The sequence below is a fragment of the Lingula anatina genome, chromosome 3 (genome assembly GCF_051362555.1).
Source record: "Lingula anatina isolate TDL-2025a chromosome 3, LinAna3.0, whole genome shotgun sequence".
Classification (NCBI taxonomy): domain Eukaryota; kingdom Metazoa; phylum Brachiopoda; class Lingulata; order Lingulida; family Lingulidae; genus Lingula; species Lingula anatina.
In genome coordinates, this window is record NC_141769.1 from 14,482,411 (window position 1) to 14,497,320 (window position 14,910).

The 14,910-nt window shown below is 34.5% G+C and overlaps 1 protein-coding gene and 1 long non-coding RNA gene across 2 annotated transcripts; both read left to right on the plus strand.

The window, feature by feature from the left end:
• Positions 1–5: 5 nt before the first annotated feature.
• LOC106150520 (protein phosphatase methylesterase 1-like) lies at positions 6–9,913 on the plus strand. The gene is made up of 14 exons (XM_013523386.2): positions 6–157; positions 497–596; positions 759–851; positions 1,117–1,174; positions 1,479–1,530; positions 1,882–1,950; positions 4,028–4,204; positions 4,533–4,598; positions 4,922–5,108; positions 5,410–5,470; positions 5,639–5,704; positions 6,083–6,127; positions 6,277–6,409; positions 9,728–9,913. The coding sequence occupies exons 1-14, from the start codon at positions 93–95 to the stop codon at positions 9,744–9,746; spliced, it is 1,191 nt and encodes a 396-aa protein (XP_013378840.2). The 5' UTR covers positions 6–92; the 3' UTR covers positions 9,747–9,913.
• A 1,830-nt stretch (positions 9,914–11,743) lies between these two features.
• Positions 11,744–14,631, plus strand: LOC147762939 (uncharacterized). Its single transcript, XR_015333640.1, has 3 exons — positions 11,744–11,973; positions 13,371–13,463; positions 13,867–14,631. It is a non-coding gene; the product is annotated as an uncharacterized LOC147762939 (long non-coding RNA).
• Positions 14,632–14,910: the final 279 nt, after the last annotated feature.

Genomic DNA, 14,910 nt, shown 5'->3' on the forward strand with positions numbered 1-14,910 from the left:
GGAATTTTAGACTATGAAGTATTTCAGGGACTATTTAGTTTTATTGTGATTGTTAGGACTCCGAGAAACTGCGAGATCAAAACAAATTCAAGATGTCTGCTCTCAGGAAAGATTTGCTGAAAAGCAAATTACCTCCAATGCCACCCCCTGGAGTTGGGTAAGTACAGTGAAAAAACTCACGATGGTGTCTTTTATGCAAAGAAAAGCAATGATAGAAGTGTGCCTTACTGCAACTTTTTATTTTGACTTAACAAAAGCAATACTACTCGAAGTCTTTGAAAGGGGGGGGGGGGGGTTAAGCCACTGACTGCTACAAATTTGCGAATTGTTCAAACCAAAAATATACAGGTTTGTGAGGATAACAGAGGCTCAACAACAAATGAAGAAAATATTTCTGGGAATCAGAAAGGAAATGGTGTCATTATTTAGGTCATATTTTGAAATTGTTTTTTGTTTAAAAGGCAAGCTTTCACACTATTTACTTTTGTCATTACAGTGGAATGAAGAGACCCCCTATTAGAAAGCGTGACTACACACCTTTATATTGGGACAAATACTTTGACAAGGAGGAAGATGTGAAAGTTGATGAGAAAAATATATCCTTGCTTATGCTATAAATACATGGCTGTGTTTAAACAATTTTATTAATGTTATATCAATGATATGGCTAAATGAATCGAACTAAATTTCATCTTTGGTTTTACAGACTGCTTCCACTATCTGTTACTGTTCTGTATTTCATCTTAACTTAGACATACATATTCCGAGTATATACTAGTGGTAATGAAGGACCAGTCGTGTTTCTGTTACATGGTGGAGGGCACTCAGCACTCTCTTGGGCAGTCTTTTCTGTGAGTATGGAAGTTTTTTTTCCTAGTGACATTTTTTAAATGAGATTAAATGAACAAATTAAAAGAAATGTGATAAGAAAAAAAGACATTCACCAAAATACAGTCAGGTTGTGCTGGTGCTGTGTTTGCACTGTTTGAATTTCCAGGGTGAATACTTTTTAATGCAAGAACGTGAAAAATCACTGTACTAGTACACAGTCATTACTCTCTATATCTTTTACTCAGTTCTTGCTGCATTAAACACAATTCCTTTATCATCTTACAGTCTATCATAACAAGGGAAATGGTATGCCGCTGTGCAGCTGTAGACCTCAGAGGACATGGTGAGTTGTTTGCTATTTAAGTTTTGTGTCAGATTATAGGTAATATTATACCCAGGCTTATGAGTCTCTGGTAAATAACATCTAGTGGAATTATTACAATATTTAACTCATTTTCTTTGTAATAACCATATTTTATTTTTCCATGAGAGGTTTTCGAGCCTGATGTTTTAGAGCTGAAATAGCATGCTTCTATATTAAGGTCGAAAAATCAATTGCATATAATCAAAAACAATTATATAGGCAAATAAAGACTCTCTTGTTAAAGCTGCCTTGTTTTATATTAAGCATTTTATCAATTTTCCAGGAGACTCCCAGACTGCTGATGAGACAGACCTGTCTGCAGAGACTATGTCCACGTAAGGTTTTACTTCATCAGAGTTATAGAGTAAATAAGACAAGTATTTATATGCATTGAACAAATCCTGTATGCACTGCCATTTTACTTCCATGTGGCATGCTTTTGGGGAATTTTCACTATTCTTGTTTGAAAGATATGTAACTGTTGAGATTTGTGTGAGGAGAAATACAGGATAGGAGAGCTTATAAGCTGCTAGGTTTTGTATAAGGGGAAATTAAGGGCAGGGTAGGTGCTGAGGGTAAGAGAAGTATAAGAGGAAATTCAGAAGTGGAAAGGTCAGGTTTTCCCTCTTCTCTTTCACCAGTCTTGTTTCCATCACTACATTTGTTCTCCTTCATCTTTTTTGCAGAGATGTTGGTAACATAATCCAGGCCATGTATGGAGATGACCCTCCTCCCATTATATTGATGGGTCACAGGTAAGAAACATAATATCAGTGTATGAAATGGCCGCCAGCCCGCCAGCCCGAGGCTGGTAACTTTCAGGCCGGGCAGGTAAGATTTACAAATTACCCGCCCGACGGGCTGGCTATTTTTACAGCCTATTTTCAACTTTTATTTTGTCTATGTTCACAAGCGATTTCAGCAAAATATCAAATCAACTCACTGTTTTCACCCACTTTCATAGAAGCAAAGAACTAACCATATCTTGCAATCGAACGCTCGTATCGAAATGTAACCAAATCTCCCTCTCAGTGGCCTCGTTTTTAAAGTTCCGTCTGTGTGATATGAAGTTGAAAGACAATTTGAAACGAGGCACATTGTCCTTAACCAGCTTCAGTGCGCAGCAGATAACGTTACGTCATTGTTTTGTGTAGAGGAGATACCACGAATAGAAATTTGTAGGTTGAGAGTAATAAAAATGTGAAAGTATAACAAGTTATTATATTGATTAAATAGACTTACAGGTACATGAAGTGCTTATTATCAACAGTAATAAAGGCAACGGAGGCAAATTAAAGGAGAATTTTACAAAAAATTTGAATCCCAAAATTATGAGTGAACGTACGAGTTTACGCCATGTGTCAGATGTAGTTCTTTTCCCACGTGCTTTCATCTTGGGCTGTCAAAAATGAAAAAAATCTATCAAGTCCGATCGAGAAGTTCACAAAAGAAAAACAATTGAGGGAAGAAATGAAAATAAGAAAGATTACGACAGAACTAAACGAAAGAGAACAAATTTGGACCCATGGAAAGGTGACTTCGATTTGCAATGAGTCGAGCGGCAACATTTTTTGTAAAACCGTAACTCGATAGTATCACGCATTGCGACCAAGCGCAAGCATCTCGATCCAATAACTCGCCCCATATAATATATTGTAGCCTCTATGTGATATAGCTATTCTCAATAAGAGATGCTTTCGAGATACGGGGCCCTGCAGGACTGTCTATGGGCCATTAGCGTGCAGGACCGTTCCCGACCGCTTTAAGCGATATTCAAAGGGACACTACGAGCTGAATTCTTTCTTCTTTATTGTCAGCACAGAGATCGATTTATTTCACAAGAATATATATATGTATTTGGTCAAACTTGTTGCAATACAGAAAAGCAGAAATTATGATTAAATGATATCACGAAATTGGAACAAAAGTTATGAATAAATTATTGAAGAAGAAATGAGACAGCCTGCTAGGTGAACATAAACTGAATTGACTACCTCCCCTCCCCCGCCCGCTAAAGGGCCCTGAAAATTTTTGGTATTTTAGATGGTGAATGGTGCCATTTGGTGTGGTTTAGAACTATGATTCAACTAGTGAAGTCTTATTTCAAGAGGGGAGTTTTTTTTTGCAGAAATTGAAAAGGGGGGGACGTCAGGATCCCCCTGACCTCCCTCTAAATCCAACACTGACAAGGTATCATTCAGTAGAAATTCCAACCAATTTCTAAATTTCCACGCATAAGGCATGAAATTGCCCTTTCATTTCCAAATTACTCTCCCAAGAATACATTCTAGACCCCCTCAGCATACCTCTCTTAACTCTAGGGGTTATCATAACTAGGGCAGGTAACTACATGGCCGGGCTGGTAACTTTTCAGAGTTACCTGCCCGGCGGTCTGGCTAGTAATTTCCTTGAATTTCATACACTGATAATATGCTACACTGGGGTAGCGCTAGCAATTTTTTTCGTTTAGCCAAATCACTATTTTTTTGTTAATTTGTTATCAAAATGGTTATAATTTGACTAAAACAAGTCAAATCAAGCCCTTTTTCTTTAGCCAATTTAAGTAAGTTTTAGTATTTGGCTAAATTGGCGAGTGTTAGCGCTACCCCAGCTACACCTGTCTTTTTTATCAGTGATGTGTTTGTCTTCAGAGAGTGGTGTTTTAAAATTTAAGCCCAGAAACTTTATATTGACATTGAGTGGATTACTTCCCTCACAATGAAAATATGATGTGAAGTTTGAAAAATATACATAACAGTTAATAAAAACTGAACAAAGTTGCCTTTTCTCATTGGTTTTATGTAGTGATTGTATGCATTATATATACTTCAGCATGGGAGGTGCTATAGCTGTACACACTGCACACAGAAACCTAGTACCATCACTCATAGGCCTGGTTGTTATAGATGTGGTAGAGGGGACAGCTCTAGAAGCTTTGTCCAGTATGCAGTCCTTCCTAAGGAGCAGGCCTAAAAGTTTTAAATCTCTGGAAGTGGCAATAGAATGGGCGTGAGTACAGCTGTGTACCCGTGTTGATGGTTCCTGTATTGAAATCTGTGTACCTTTGAATTATAGCAATATGATTTACCTGTTCATATCAAGTGCACTTTAGATTTTACTGTGTCTTAAAAGTTGACAATTTTGCATATGTGTCATGTATGTCTTTCTTGATCTGCAATATGTGACTTCTAGAGAGAACAACTGTTAATAAGTACTCTAGTAATTAAGAACCTGATTAAAAAGATAAGTGAGCCCAAGTTTTTTTTTCATGTTATTGAATAGCAATTTAAAGTGTTCTAATTAAATTGTGAAACAAACTCTGCTCCAATTGTTCCAGGGTGAGAGCAGGCCAGATTCGTAATGTAGAATCAGCCAGGGTCTCTATGGTGGGACAGGTGAAAAGGTAAAGTGTGTTGGTGTATATATAAAGTGTAGATGATTACAAGTCCAAACTGTCTCACATTCATGTATAACTGACTCAAGAGTAAATTTGTCAATCTCCCTTACAAACAGTTGAATATGGCTAAAGGTAAAAAGGAAAGCTTCAACTTTTTTTACAATGTGTCTTTTATTTTGGTACAAAGTTTTGTCCTTTTGATCATGTAGGTTGCTTTGGCATTGTCATCCATTCATGTTGCATTGTCAGTTTTCATTTATTTCCCTTAAAATTTTTTGGAGATTAGAAACTTAATCAATATTTTGGACTGAGATACATCTTCATTACAGAGCTGATACAAGTGAAACTGCCTCCTCAGAGTTGGAGCACCTTCATGAACAGCAGCTTACAAACAATGTTGTTAACTCAGATGCCATACTGGAAGAGGAGGAGGAAGAAGATGGGGAGAGCAATCAAGATATAAAGAAACAGAAATCCAATAACGGTGCCCAGTTCACAAAGCCAGAATCTAATGGGGTAACTATTATATTTTTTTATTGGTATTCAACAAGTGCTTTTAGTAAAAGATATAGTCAATATTTAGATGCTTTCATATTAAAAGATAATTTAATTGGTAAAGTCCTCTTATTAATTAATGATGGGTTCCATTTCTACATAGAGCCCAAGTTAATTGACCTCTCATTGAGGCAAGCCAGTTAGAAAGACCACAACATACATTGTATATAATACTTTGCAAAGAAGATTTGCTCTTTTGTTTGAATATTGTCATCTCTTACGAAAGCATCTGCTTGAAATTATTATGGATTTTTCTTTACAGCCAATTGCACCACAATATACATGGAGAATAGATCTCACAAAGACAGATAAATTTTGGAAAGGTAGGGAGATATTTGCTCAAAATACAAAATCTAGCTTCTGTCATGCTGCTGTGACTAGCAGATTTTTCTTTTTTATCGCCAAACAGATATGGACTCTGAGATGCTTTGAGTTTAAATGCAATACATAATTTTTATCTGAACTTGCATGCATATATCTATGTTTTCCAGGCTGGTTCCAAGGTCTTTCAAACCTATTCCTAGAGTGTAATGTGCCAAAGATGCTACTGCTTGCAGGTAAGAAGCTTTCATTGTAAGTAATCAATAAGCAAGGCCTAGAGTTACAGTGGAGCATGCGAAATATGAATTAAAATCTTGGGTTTAAGACATTTTCACAGTAGACTGTAATAAAATAATTTTGATTTGATTTATGTGTTTTAATAATTTTTGATTAAGTTTTATTGACTGTATGTTACATAGGCAGAAATCTCACACACCCCTTTTCACACTGTAATGGCTTCGATAACATTTAATAGAAACAGATTTGCAATTGATTACAAAGTTTTTGAATCACTGCTATGATATTATTCAATATATGTTGTTTACCAAATTTAAAGATTTTACCTAATTATTCCTTGGTTCTATTTAATCAGTATTGTCATACAATGTTTTCAGGTGTCGACCGTTTAGACAAAGATTTGACAATAGGGCAGATGCAAGGTAGGCAGTGGCCTTTATTGTTATCTATACCTTTTCCAAATTACACACCTTAGTCATAATTATGAACTCCTAAATAGTAGTAGTTTTATGGCATCGCGTATGAGAGTTAGTTTCTCCTGTAAAAAATTCCATAAAATGTCTTATTTCAGGTAAATTTTGGATGCAGGTACTACCCCAGTGTGGGCATGCTGTGCATGAGGACTCCCCAGACAAAGTGGCTGATGCCATTGCCTCTTTTATGGACAGGAACAAATTTGCTGCATATAAAGAAGGCTTTAATAGGTGAGAAATGACTATTTATCAAATTTTTCAACAGTTTCAATGAAAAAAAGGTATATTGCTAAGAATGTTTTTGTCAGTCCAAGTCTTTCTCTCTCTCTCTCTCTCTCTCTCTCTCTCTCTCATATGTCTGTAAGTTTATTCAGCTGTCTGAAAGTGGAATGACTAGATCTTACAGAATTTATTGGAGTGACTGTATAGTGGCCAGACAATTCTTAGTCAAAACTTCTCATAGGCTGCAAATGATTTTTATTACATTTGCTCCTTTAAGCTATATCCCTGTTTTAATAATGATTAGAAACAAGTGGTCAAATGGATATGTAAGGAAATGGGCTGCTTATCCCAGGAGAAATTACCAATTTTTGCTGTATGGCTCATAGCTCATGTATTGAGGTTTTAATAAGAGGCTGTAATGTAATTCTTACCACATTAACTGTGACATATTGGTCTTTATAACTTTATGGCCAGTAATATGTGTTATGTTTAGATTCAGTGGCTCAGAAGCCATCACTGAATTGGTTTTTAACCTGTGCTGAATGCTGAACTAATGCTGTAAGGCTTTATGGCTCAACAAATAGTTGGCACCTTCTCTCAGAGTATCATGGTAATAATTCCAAAATTTCAAATATCACAAATTTTTATCCTTCAAGAAAAAATGTTTTAGTTGTTGCTGAAAGCATACTTTCTGACTTGCATTCCTCTTTTTTTTTTCACGTAAATAATCTTTCTTAGATTTTGCTGGAAAAGCATTGTTTTGTAAAAAAATATATAATAATTTTTTCTTTCAAAGTTAGTGAGAAATATCTGTCAGTGGTGATATCAGAAAGCATTGTCTTAATGGTATAGTTCAGTACAAATTGATCATTTGTGTCTGATTGATGTTCTTAAGAAATAACCCAAATAGTGTGCATTATGGCTTTATAGTCCATGGATATTTTGCATTCTACAAAGTGTTAGATTATTGTTGTCTTAACCCAAAGTGAACAAGATTATGGTCTTTATGTCTCCCTTTTTGTCATTTTCTTTGCTGTAAAGAAAAGGTGCTCTTCTTTGATTAAATTTTTGAAATCTGTCCTTGATATAGATGTATTTGTTGTTCTGTTTTGTTAAGTTCCATTCAATCTTAAAAAGAAACAAATGTCAGTCGGTTACATAAGATGCAGATTAATCCATAAAAAGACAAATGTTTGTGTCTCATCCTTTGAGGGTGGGAAATGTAACTTCTGTTTAAAACTCGTTTTAATAATGATGGAGAGTATAAAAATATGTGAAGTGTCAAACTCTTATGCTTAGTATCTTGAGAATAGCAGCTTTTTTTAAAGCTCCTGGTGCATCTCTTCACTTACATTTGCAAAGATAATATTTTTTATTTCTCTTTTTTATTCCTCTTTTTCTATGTTTGAATTTATTACCATGTCAAAACTGTAGCAGCTTGCCTTGCATTAAACCATACCTCCAATTGTTTGTAGATGGCAAAGATGAGTTTGTTTTATGCTTTGGAAGTGAGTAATCCCTATTCATCTTACACTACAGGGGTAATCAATAAAATGTTTGGCTGGAAAAAAGAACCTGCATGGTGTACCAGAAGTGCTGTTTTACTAGTCATGAGTGGATGACTAATGTATTGATTTAGTTATAATCCTAGAGAGCTGTAACATCTGAGTCTTTATACTTGATCAACAAATTATATACTTTTGATATTACCTTAAGGTTAAGAGATGAATTAATGATTGCAAAATACAGCTTGAAATGGATTTTTATAGTATTTGTGATCCAGTTTGCCTATTGCCTAAGCAGCTTTGTCATATTGTCTCATTGGAAAGACTGTATTGTGTGGGTCTTCCAAGTCATGTTTTGAATTTTGGCCAGTCCAAACTGCATTGATTGAAGCCTCTAACCATCATGGGTTTCTGTGCATGATTGCAATTTTTGACACTGCTGATGATCATTTTTCTAAACACAGCAGAATGTGATTCATTTATTGGTTATCAGTCAATTTCTTGCTTCATTTTGATTAATGTACTGTCCCTTATGCTGTTAGTTAAATGTCTGCATCTGTTTTCACTGTCATATTGTTATGTTGACCAAAGTCAACCTTGCAGACATATGGAAAACTTTGGAGGTATATTAGCCTATGTTTACACATTATACCATTTTATTTATTGCATAGATTTGGCTTGTTCAAAGGACCTGCATTATCAGAAATCTTGCTGGTCCTCTGGCTTTTCAGGGGGTCATGATTGGTCAGACTGGCAGTTTTCCCATGTCTGACATTGTATCCTTTCTATCACAGTATGTTGCACTTTTTGGATTTATTATGAATACACACTTTGCATGTCTGAAAACAATTGTTATTCACTGAAGGATGAAATGTATGATTCAGCTGAAGTATTTTGGCTGTATGACTAAAAACATAAATTATAACAGAATGAGGTCATGATATGATATGAAATAGAGGTTATGTCTCAAATTTATTTCAAGTCAAGTTGGTTTTTTCATTATAGTCCCAGTGATTGTACTGTTGCATTTGAAATAGGTTAATATTTCTGTCTGATTGGCAATTATAGAAAAGATCGGGGCTTAACTTACATGGTTCAGGTCCAGGATATTAGTCAATGAACCATGGTAATCTCCTGTGGCTTCTGTGTGTCTTTTTGTGTGTATGTACATAGTGAACACACACACATGCACACTGCATGCATGCACGCGCGCACACACACACACGCACACCACTAACAACTGATGATATATACTGCAAGGGAAACATTATATTATTTTTTCAATTGAGCAGCATGCAGTAGGGCAAAACCCAACCATTTGCATCCAAAATCATGTGGAAGACCCTATTTAATACTTATTTATCATAAGTCATATGTTAATGTTTTCAAACTGGATAACTGTGACAGTTGGACTTAGTAATCATTACATGTGTTTATAAAGTTTGAAGCATGTTGATACCAAAAAAAAAGGGACTTGAGGTCCCAACTGACTGGAGATGGATTTAGATATATATGCATGCTGAAGTTAATAACACAAATCAGTGGAATATAGGCCTTGTTAGATGTACAGATGTTATCTGTATTATGTATTATTTACTTCAAAATATTCTGAATATATATGTGTCACAGTCTCCAATATTTAAATATGTACCACTAGTTATTTATAATGTACACATAATATATAAATATATCTTCATTATTGATTAATTTAGCATATGTCATGGAACCAATAACTATATATTTTAATGAAATATTAAACATTTTACTGATGTATATGGTACCTTGGTAGTAAGATATGACTCTGACTATTGTTCCATTTCAGAACTTGGCCATGTTGCTGATCCCCATTCCTCTGTGAACTCCAGCAGATAAACTGACATACTGGTTATGTACCAGAGACTGTTGTTATGACACAGCTGTGCTGTGTATGTGTTTGATACCAAAGGATGGAGGATGCACCTGGACAAGTGAACTTTGTGTCATTGACACTATAAGACAGTGTACATGTAACAAATGGGGTGATCCTTGTAAAGTTTTTTTGTCAAAGCACCCAAAGACATTGTACACATGTTCACTTTATTGATGAAGTAAATGTTTGCACAGAAAAGCATTGAGCTTTTTGATGAAGAAAATGCACATGTGCAAAACCTGTAGGAAATAACAAACATGGTAAAAATACACTGTGTCAGAGACACCCAAAGTTGTTCAACACATGTATACATAATACCCCTTAAAGACATGCTTACATGGAAAGACTTAATACAGGTTGTCTGTTATTGTATAGATATACTGTATCTTCAGGATGCAAAGTGCCAGGGAATGTGAGTGTAAAGTGACAGGATATGGAGAATGTTTTATATTACTTGATGGATAAGATAATAACATGTGACTTACAGTTAGTTGTGTTGTTAACTCAGTGACTTCATGGAAAGATTAAACAAACAGGCCATTGTGACCTACTGTGACTTGTTTTTAGGACAATGACTTCAGGGAAATCATCAACAATAGGGCTTTTGAGGGTTGTGTAGTTCACAGCAATTGACTACATCCACTTGCTGAGAACCAATCTGGTTGATTTTGACAGAGATCATAATAGAAGCAGGCATTTATTAATACATAAGTGATTGCTTAGTAGACCGCAAGATTTTGAGATGAAAACATGGATATGTTTGTTCATTACTGAGAACTTATTTAAAGCTATGTATCTCAATAATAATAAAAATAATAATAATGATACCAGTTCCTGCTATAAAGAACACATTGCCAAGCATATTTATAACATAGATGAACATAAAATGATTGAATCACATTTTTACCTCTCATTCACTTATAGAGCATCTCCTGTGATCCTCTGCCTCATATCTTTATTGATTAAGCCACACATCGCTCCTCTGCAGCTTTGGAAGGTGGTAAATACTAAGTTAAAACAAAATTTATTTCAAAATAAATGTTTGCTAGCAATGCCTGGAACTAATTATTTATAAGTTCTAAAATAGTTTAATTTGTCTTTGCTTAACTAAGGGTGATATATTTAAAATAAAATAGGGATAAGCAAGATGTTTGAAAATTTCAAGTTCATTTCAGCAGTTAATGTATCTGGCCATGTCAGCAACTTGGGATTGTTTCATGAATATGTTAACATAGGTCAAGTGAAGTTTGATATTGGTTGAATTGGTTATTGGAAAGATGTGAAGCAACGAGATTAGAACACTACCTCCCCCATTACATTTTTAAAAATGTGCTTTTCTTGTGTAAAACTTTTTATAATTGCTATGGTATTGCTTCAATTCTCCTGTCAGTCATCCACATACTGCTCGTGGAAATTGGATGCTAAATTGGAACATCAAGCAATATCTTCTATCTATGGATTTTTACAAGATTGAATTGGATTGATGTACTATCATGGTTTATGTCAAGATCTTGTGATGGAAAATATTGTACTTAAAGGACAATCATCAAGATCTAAATAAAAAGTTGTAGTTTAGATTGAGGTTCGGTGATTGAGAAGCAGTGTCCCCGTAAAACAGTTGAATTGTGTCATTTTACAAAAGAAAAGAGCGGGGAAATCTGATTGGCATCAGTATTTACTTTTTTGATTACTTTTGAGAGTTCTCCCATTTACCCATCAATTAACTGTTCTTACTTTAATGGCTACTTTTTGAAAAATGATTCTTGTTTCTGGTTACCAGAATCGTTTTGAAAAAAAAAACGACACCAGACCAGAAAAAAAAAAAAAAAAAAAAAAAAGCATTTACTTCATTGCCCCCATAGAGTGGATTTGTTGTTTCCCTTTACCAAGGAGTTATAACAGAAGGAGATTACACGCGTGGGGGAGGAGCCCGTATTACGGTCTCTCATTGGTCGGAATGAATAGAACCCAGAGAACAATGGATGCCTATCTCTGTTACGCTTAATTGTTGCTCTCGTTTAAATCTCGTTTGTTAGTATCTGTGCCTTCGTCTGTTGATTTTTGAGGACAGAAACAGAAACGGAGTCCCAAGTTTCTAAAAAATGAGAGAAATACAGAATTTATATGATATTACGTTGGACAAGGTTTTCAAAAAACAGGTAAGTGCTTTTAAATGCATAACTACTCGAAATATGAAGATAAATTGCAACTTTTATGCCGTGGGGTCTCACTGTGTAAGTGTCCAGCTACACGTCGATCTCGCGAGGTGGTGTGTGGAGCATAAATATTGTACGAAAAATATTTCCCACTCATAACAAGTGCTTATAAATAAAGTATCAGATGAAGAAAGTTTGGTCTTTATACAGTTGCAATTGTTAAGTAATTTGTGGCAATAGCAAAGAATAAAACTTAGGTGCACTTTCAGTAGCCGAATAACAAGCAGATGCTTAAGCCGCCATCTTGTTAATATTTCGAAAAAAAATTACTCCAAAAGACATTTTCCTCCTACTTTTTGAAACTTGTGTCACATGACAGTCATAAAATTTAACTAATTGTTATGTGTGCAACACACTTGCTTGAGCAGTGTTGTTTTTTTTTTGCGATTTTACATGTGGTCTCGCTTGGATACGACAATTGACAATTTTCATGAGTTCCGATCAAAAAGTGTTACGCTTGTTACGGCCAAAAGCCTTACCGCTTTTTGTACTTTTCAAATGCAAGATTATAAAAAAATTTGGTGTGTTTAGATTCTTGAACATCTTGGTCGTGGCGTGGTATATATTGAATGGATACTGCTCCAATATTTCTTGAAAAAAATAACCTGATTTGTTCAGAATACCAATTTTTTACTCTAGTGTTATGGGTAAATGTACCATTTTGGCCTTTACCTTTTTCATGTTTAAATCTAAAAAGACTAATCATGACAGTTGGTCATCATTTTTCTTCTCACCATGGTGGATGGCTTTGGAGTGGTAACTTTGTTGTTAAAGTAAAGTGCTCAGTTTTTTTGACTGGAAAATTTTGCCTCCACCCAGCATTTTCCATCATGGCGGTCTAACAGGAAGTTTGACTTCATGGCATAGTTATTTTTAACTTATTTAGTCTTCTTTTTACATATATATGTTTTAATTCATATTAAACCTTTGAAAAAAGAACACACATGAATCCTGGTGCTTTTAATTTAAAGTCTTAAGTTCACCTAGGCTCCACCAATTACTTTACCTGTTATCTCACTTCACATCTCCCTTTGAGTCAAGGTGTGTAAGACACACCTTATTGTGTAAGACACCTCTATAATTAAGGGGTACTTGCTTCTCTACTTCAATTATACTTCACTACTTTGGCATGTTAGGTGGCAAGCTTGGATGTTTCAGTTCATTTTAAGAAAGAAGCTTTGCCTTGGTGGTTACAAAAGAATAGAACTCTATTAAGGTTTATTCATTACTTGAAAGTAAATATTTCATCTTGCAGTGTTGAAACAGAAATTCTCTCAAAATTGATAATGAATTTTACATGCATATCTTAACACTACTCAAGTTTTTTTCTTCTATTATAGATATGGGAGAAAGCTGCATTGAATATATGAATTATGGTCAGGCTGGAAAAAATTTAAAAATGTCAATGAAAAAAGGAGGTCAGCGTGTCTGGGGTAAGTTACTTTTGTCATAATGCCTAAGATGCATTAAACATTCACTAACAATAGTACACTTTTTAATTTTTTTCAAAATACAACAACCTTGGGCATTTTCCTTTTAGCAACCAGCCTCTCTGAAATCCCCTTTTTGTCCTGTCAGAAGAGTAGGAACCAGGGCGGATTTAAATAATTTCTTGTAATAAGTACAATTTCTTTCAATTTCTTGGGGTTATTAGCTTGTGATCATGAATCTTGAGATTCTACATAAATTTAGTTGTAAATTGTTCATTTATGTGGTGAACATTATTTCAGTCAAGTCATAACAAGACACATTAAACTTCACTGCATAATTCCATAATGTCTACATGGATACTAGTAGTTCATAATGCTATTATTATGTTTTTTTTCTAACCTACAGGTTTCTCTCTTTTCTGAGTGGCATGGCATTGGCAGGCAGAAGAAAAGGCCCTGAAGAAATTCTCACTTGGTTTGTCCTTTTTGGAGAAGAAACTGGATAAGACTGGCCAACAGAGATTGCATTAAATTAATAGTGCTCCTTCATGACATTTTAAAATATTTTCAGTCACCTAACTGACTCTATACATTTCAAAAGTTGACATAAATGTTACGTTACTGTCACGTGGAAAAAAAATCAAAACCTATATATAATTTGTTGAGTGCCATGGTATAACAGTCTACTTGATTGCCAGTAAAATTTGGACTGTTTCAGTGAAATTTCTTTAAAGCAGTCACTTACTGGCCCAGTTAATTTTTTCAGCTGTAACATGTACTCCAGTTCATTTTATAAATGTAATTACTAAGTGTTCTCTCGATTTATAATAACCTTTTGAAAATCCCATGTTTTTTATCCTATTTGTAAGAACTAGCCACTTTATCTTCTAGGTTTTTTTTCATTCAGCCCATTAGATTCTCAGACCTTGCTGGCCTGTGAGTGGAATAGTATCTGGCACAGACTGGTATCAGCAAGTCAGATAAAAAAGAATATAATTATTTCTATTTGCACGGTTGAAAAAAATTCCAACACAGACTGCATAAAACTGGGAAACTATAGCAACTTAATCATTCTTATGACTTCATTAATTACTGCTTATGTGTAAAATTTTGTTTTTGTTCTTCTATTGATATAATAAAATGGTTTTACTCACAGATGCTACTATCATGATGCTTGAGTATAGAGTTGACTTAAAAGATATTTTAAGTTAATATAGTAAATAATAGTTTGAAATTCAAAATTCTCATCTTTATTTGTTTCACTTTAAAGAGCTCAGTTAATACTAAAATTTCTGATATATTTTAAACATAAATATATTTATGAATGAATAAAAATTATACTTAATGTTTAGCACTGTGCACTTGTTTACCGACAAATAAGAAGTGTTAGTATGTGTCAAAATAATCCTGAAAATAAAAAGGGAGATTTCCAAGATAAAGAAATTTATAA

What these genes read in the sequence shown, in the direction of transcription:
- LOC106150520 (XM_013523386.2), top strand. Translation starts at nt 93, where the DNA reads ATGTCTGCTCTCAGGAAAGATTTGCTGAAAAGCAAATTACCTCCAATG. An exon ending in TGAAAGTTGATGAGAAAAAT is followed by an intron (nt 597 to 758) that starts ATATCCTTGCTT and finishes ACTTAGACATAC; the next exon opens with ATATTCCGAGTATATACTAG. An exon ending in GACAATAGGGCAGATGCAAG is followed by an intron (nt 6,128 to 6,276) that starts GTAGGCAGTGGC and finishes GTCTTATTTCAG; the next exon opens with GTAAATTTTGGATGCAGGTA.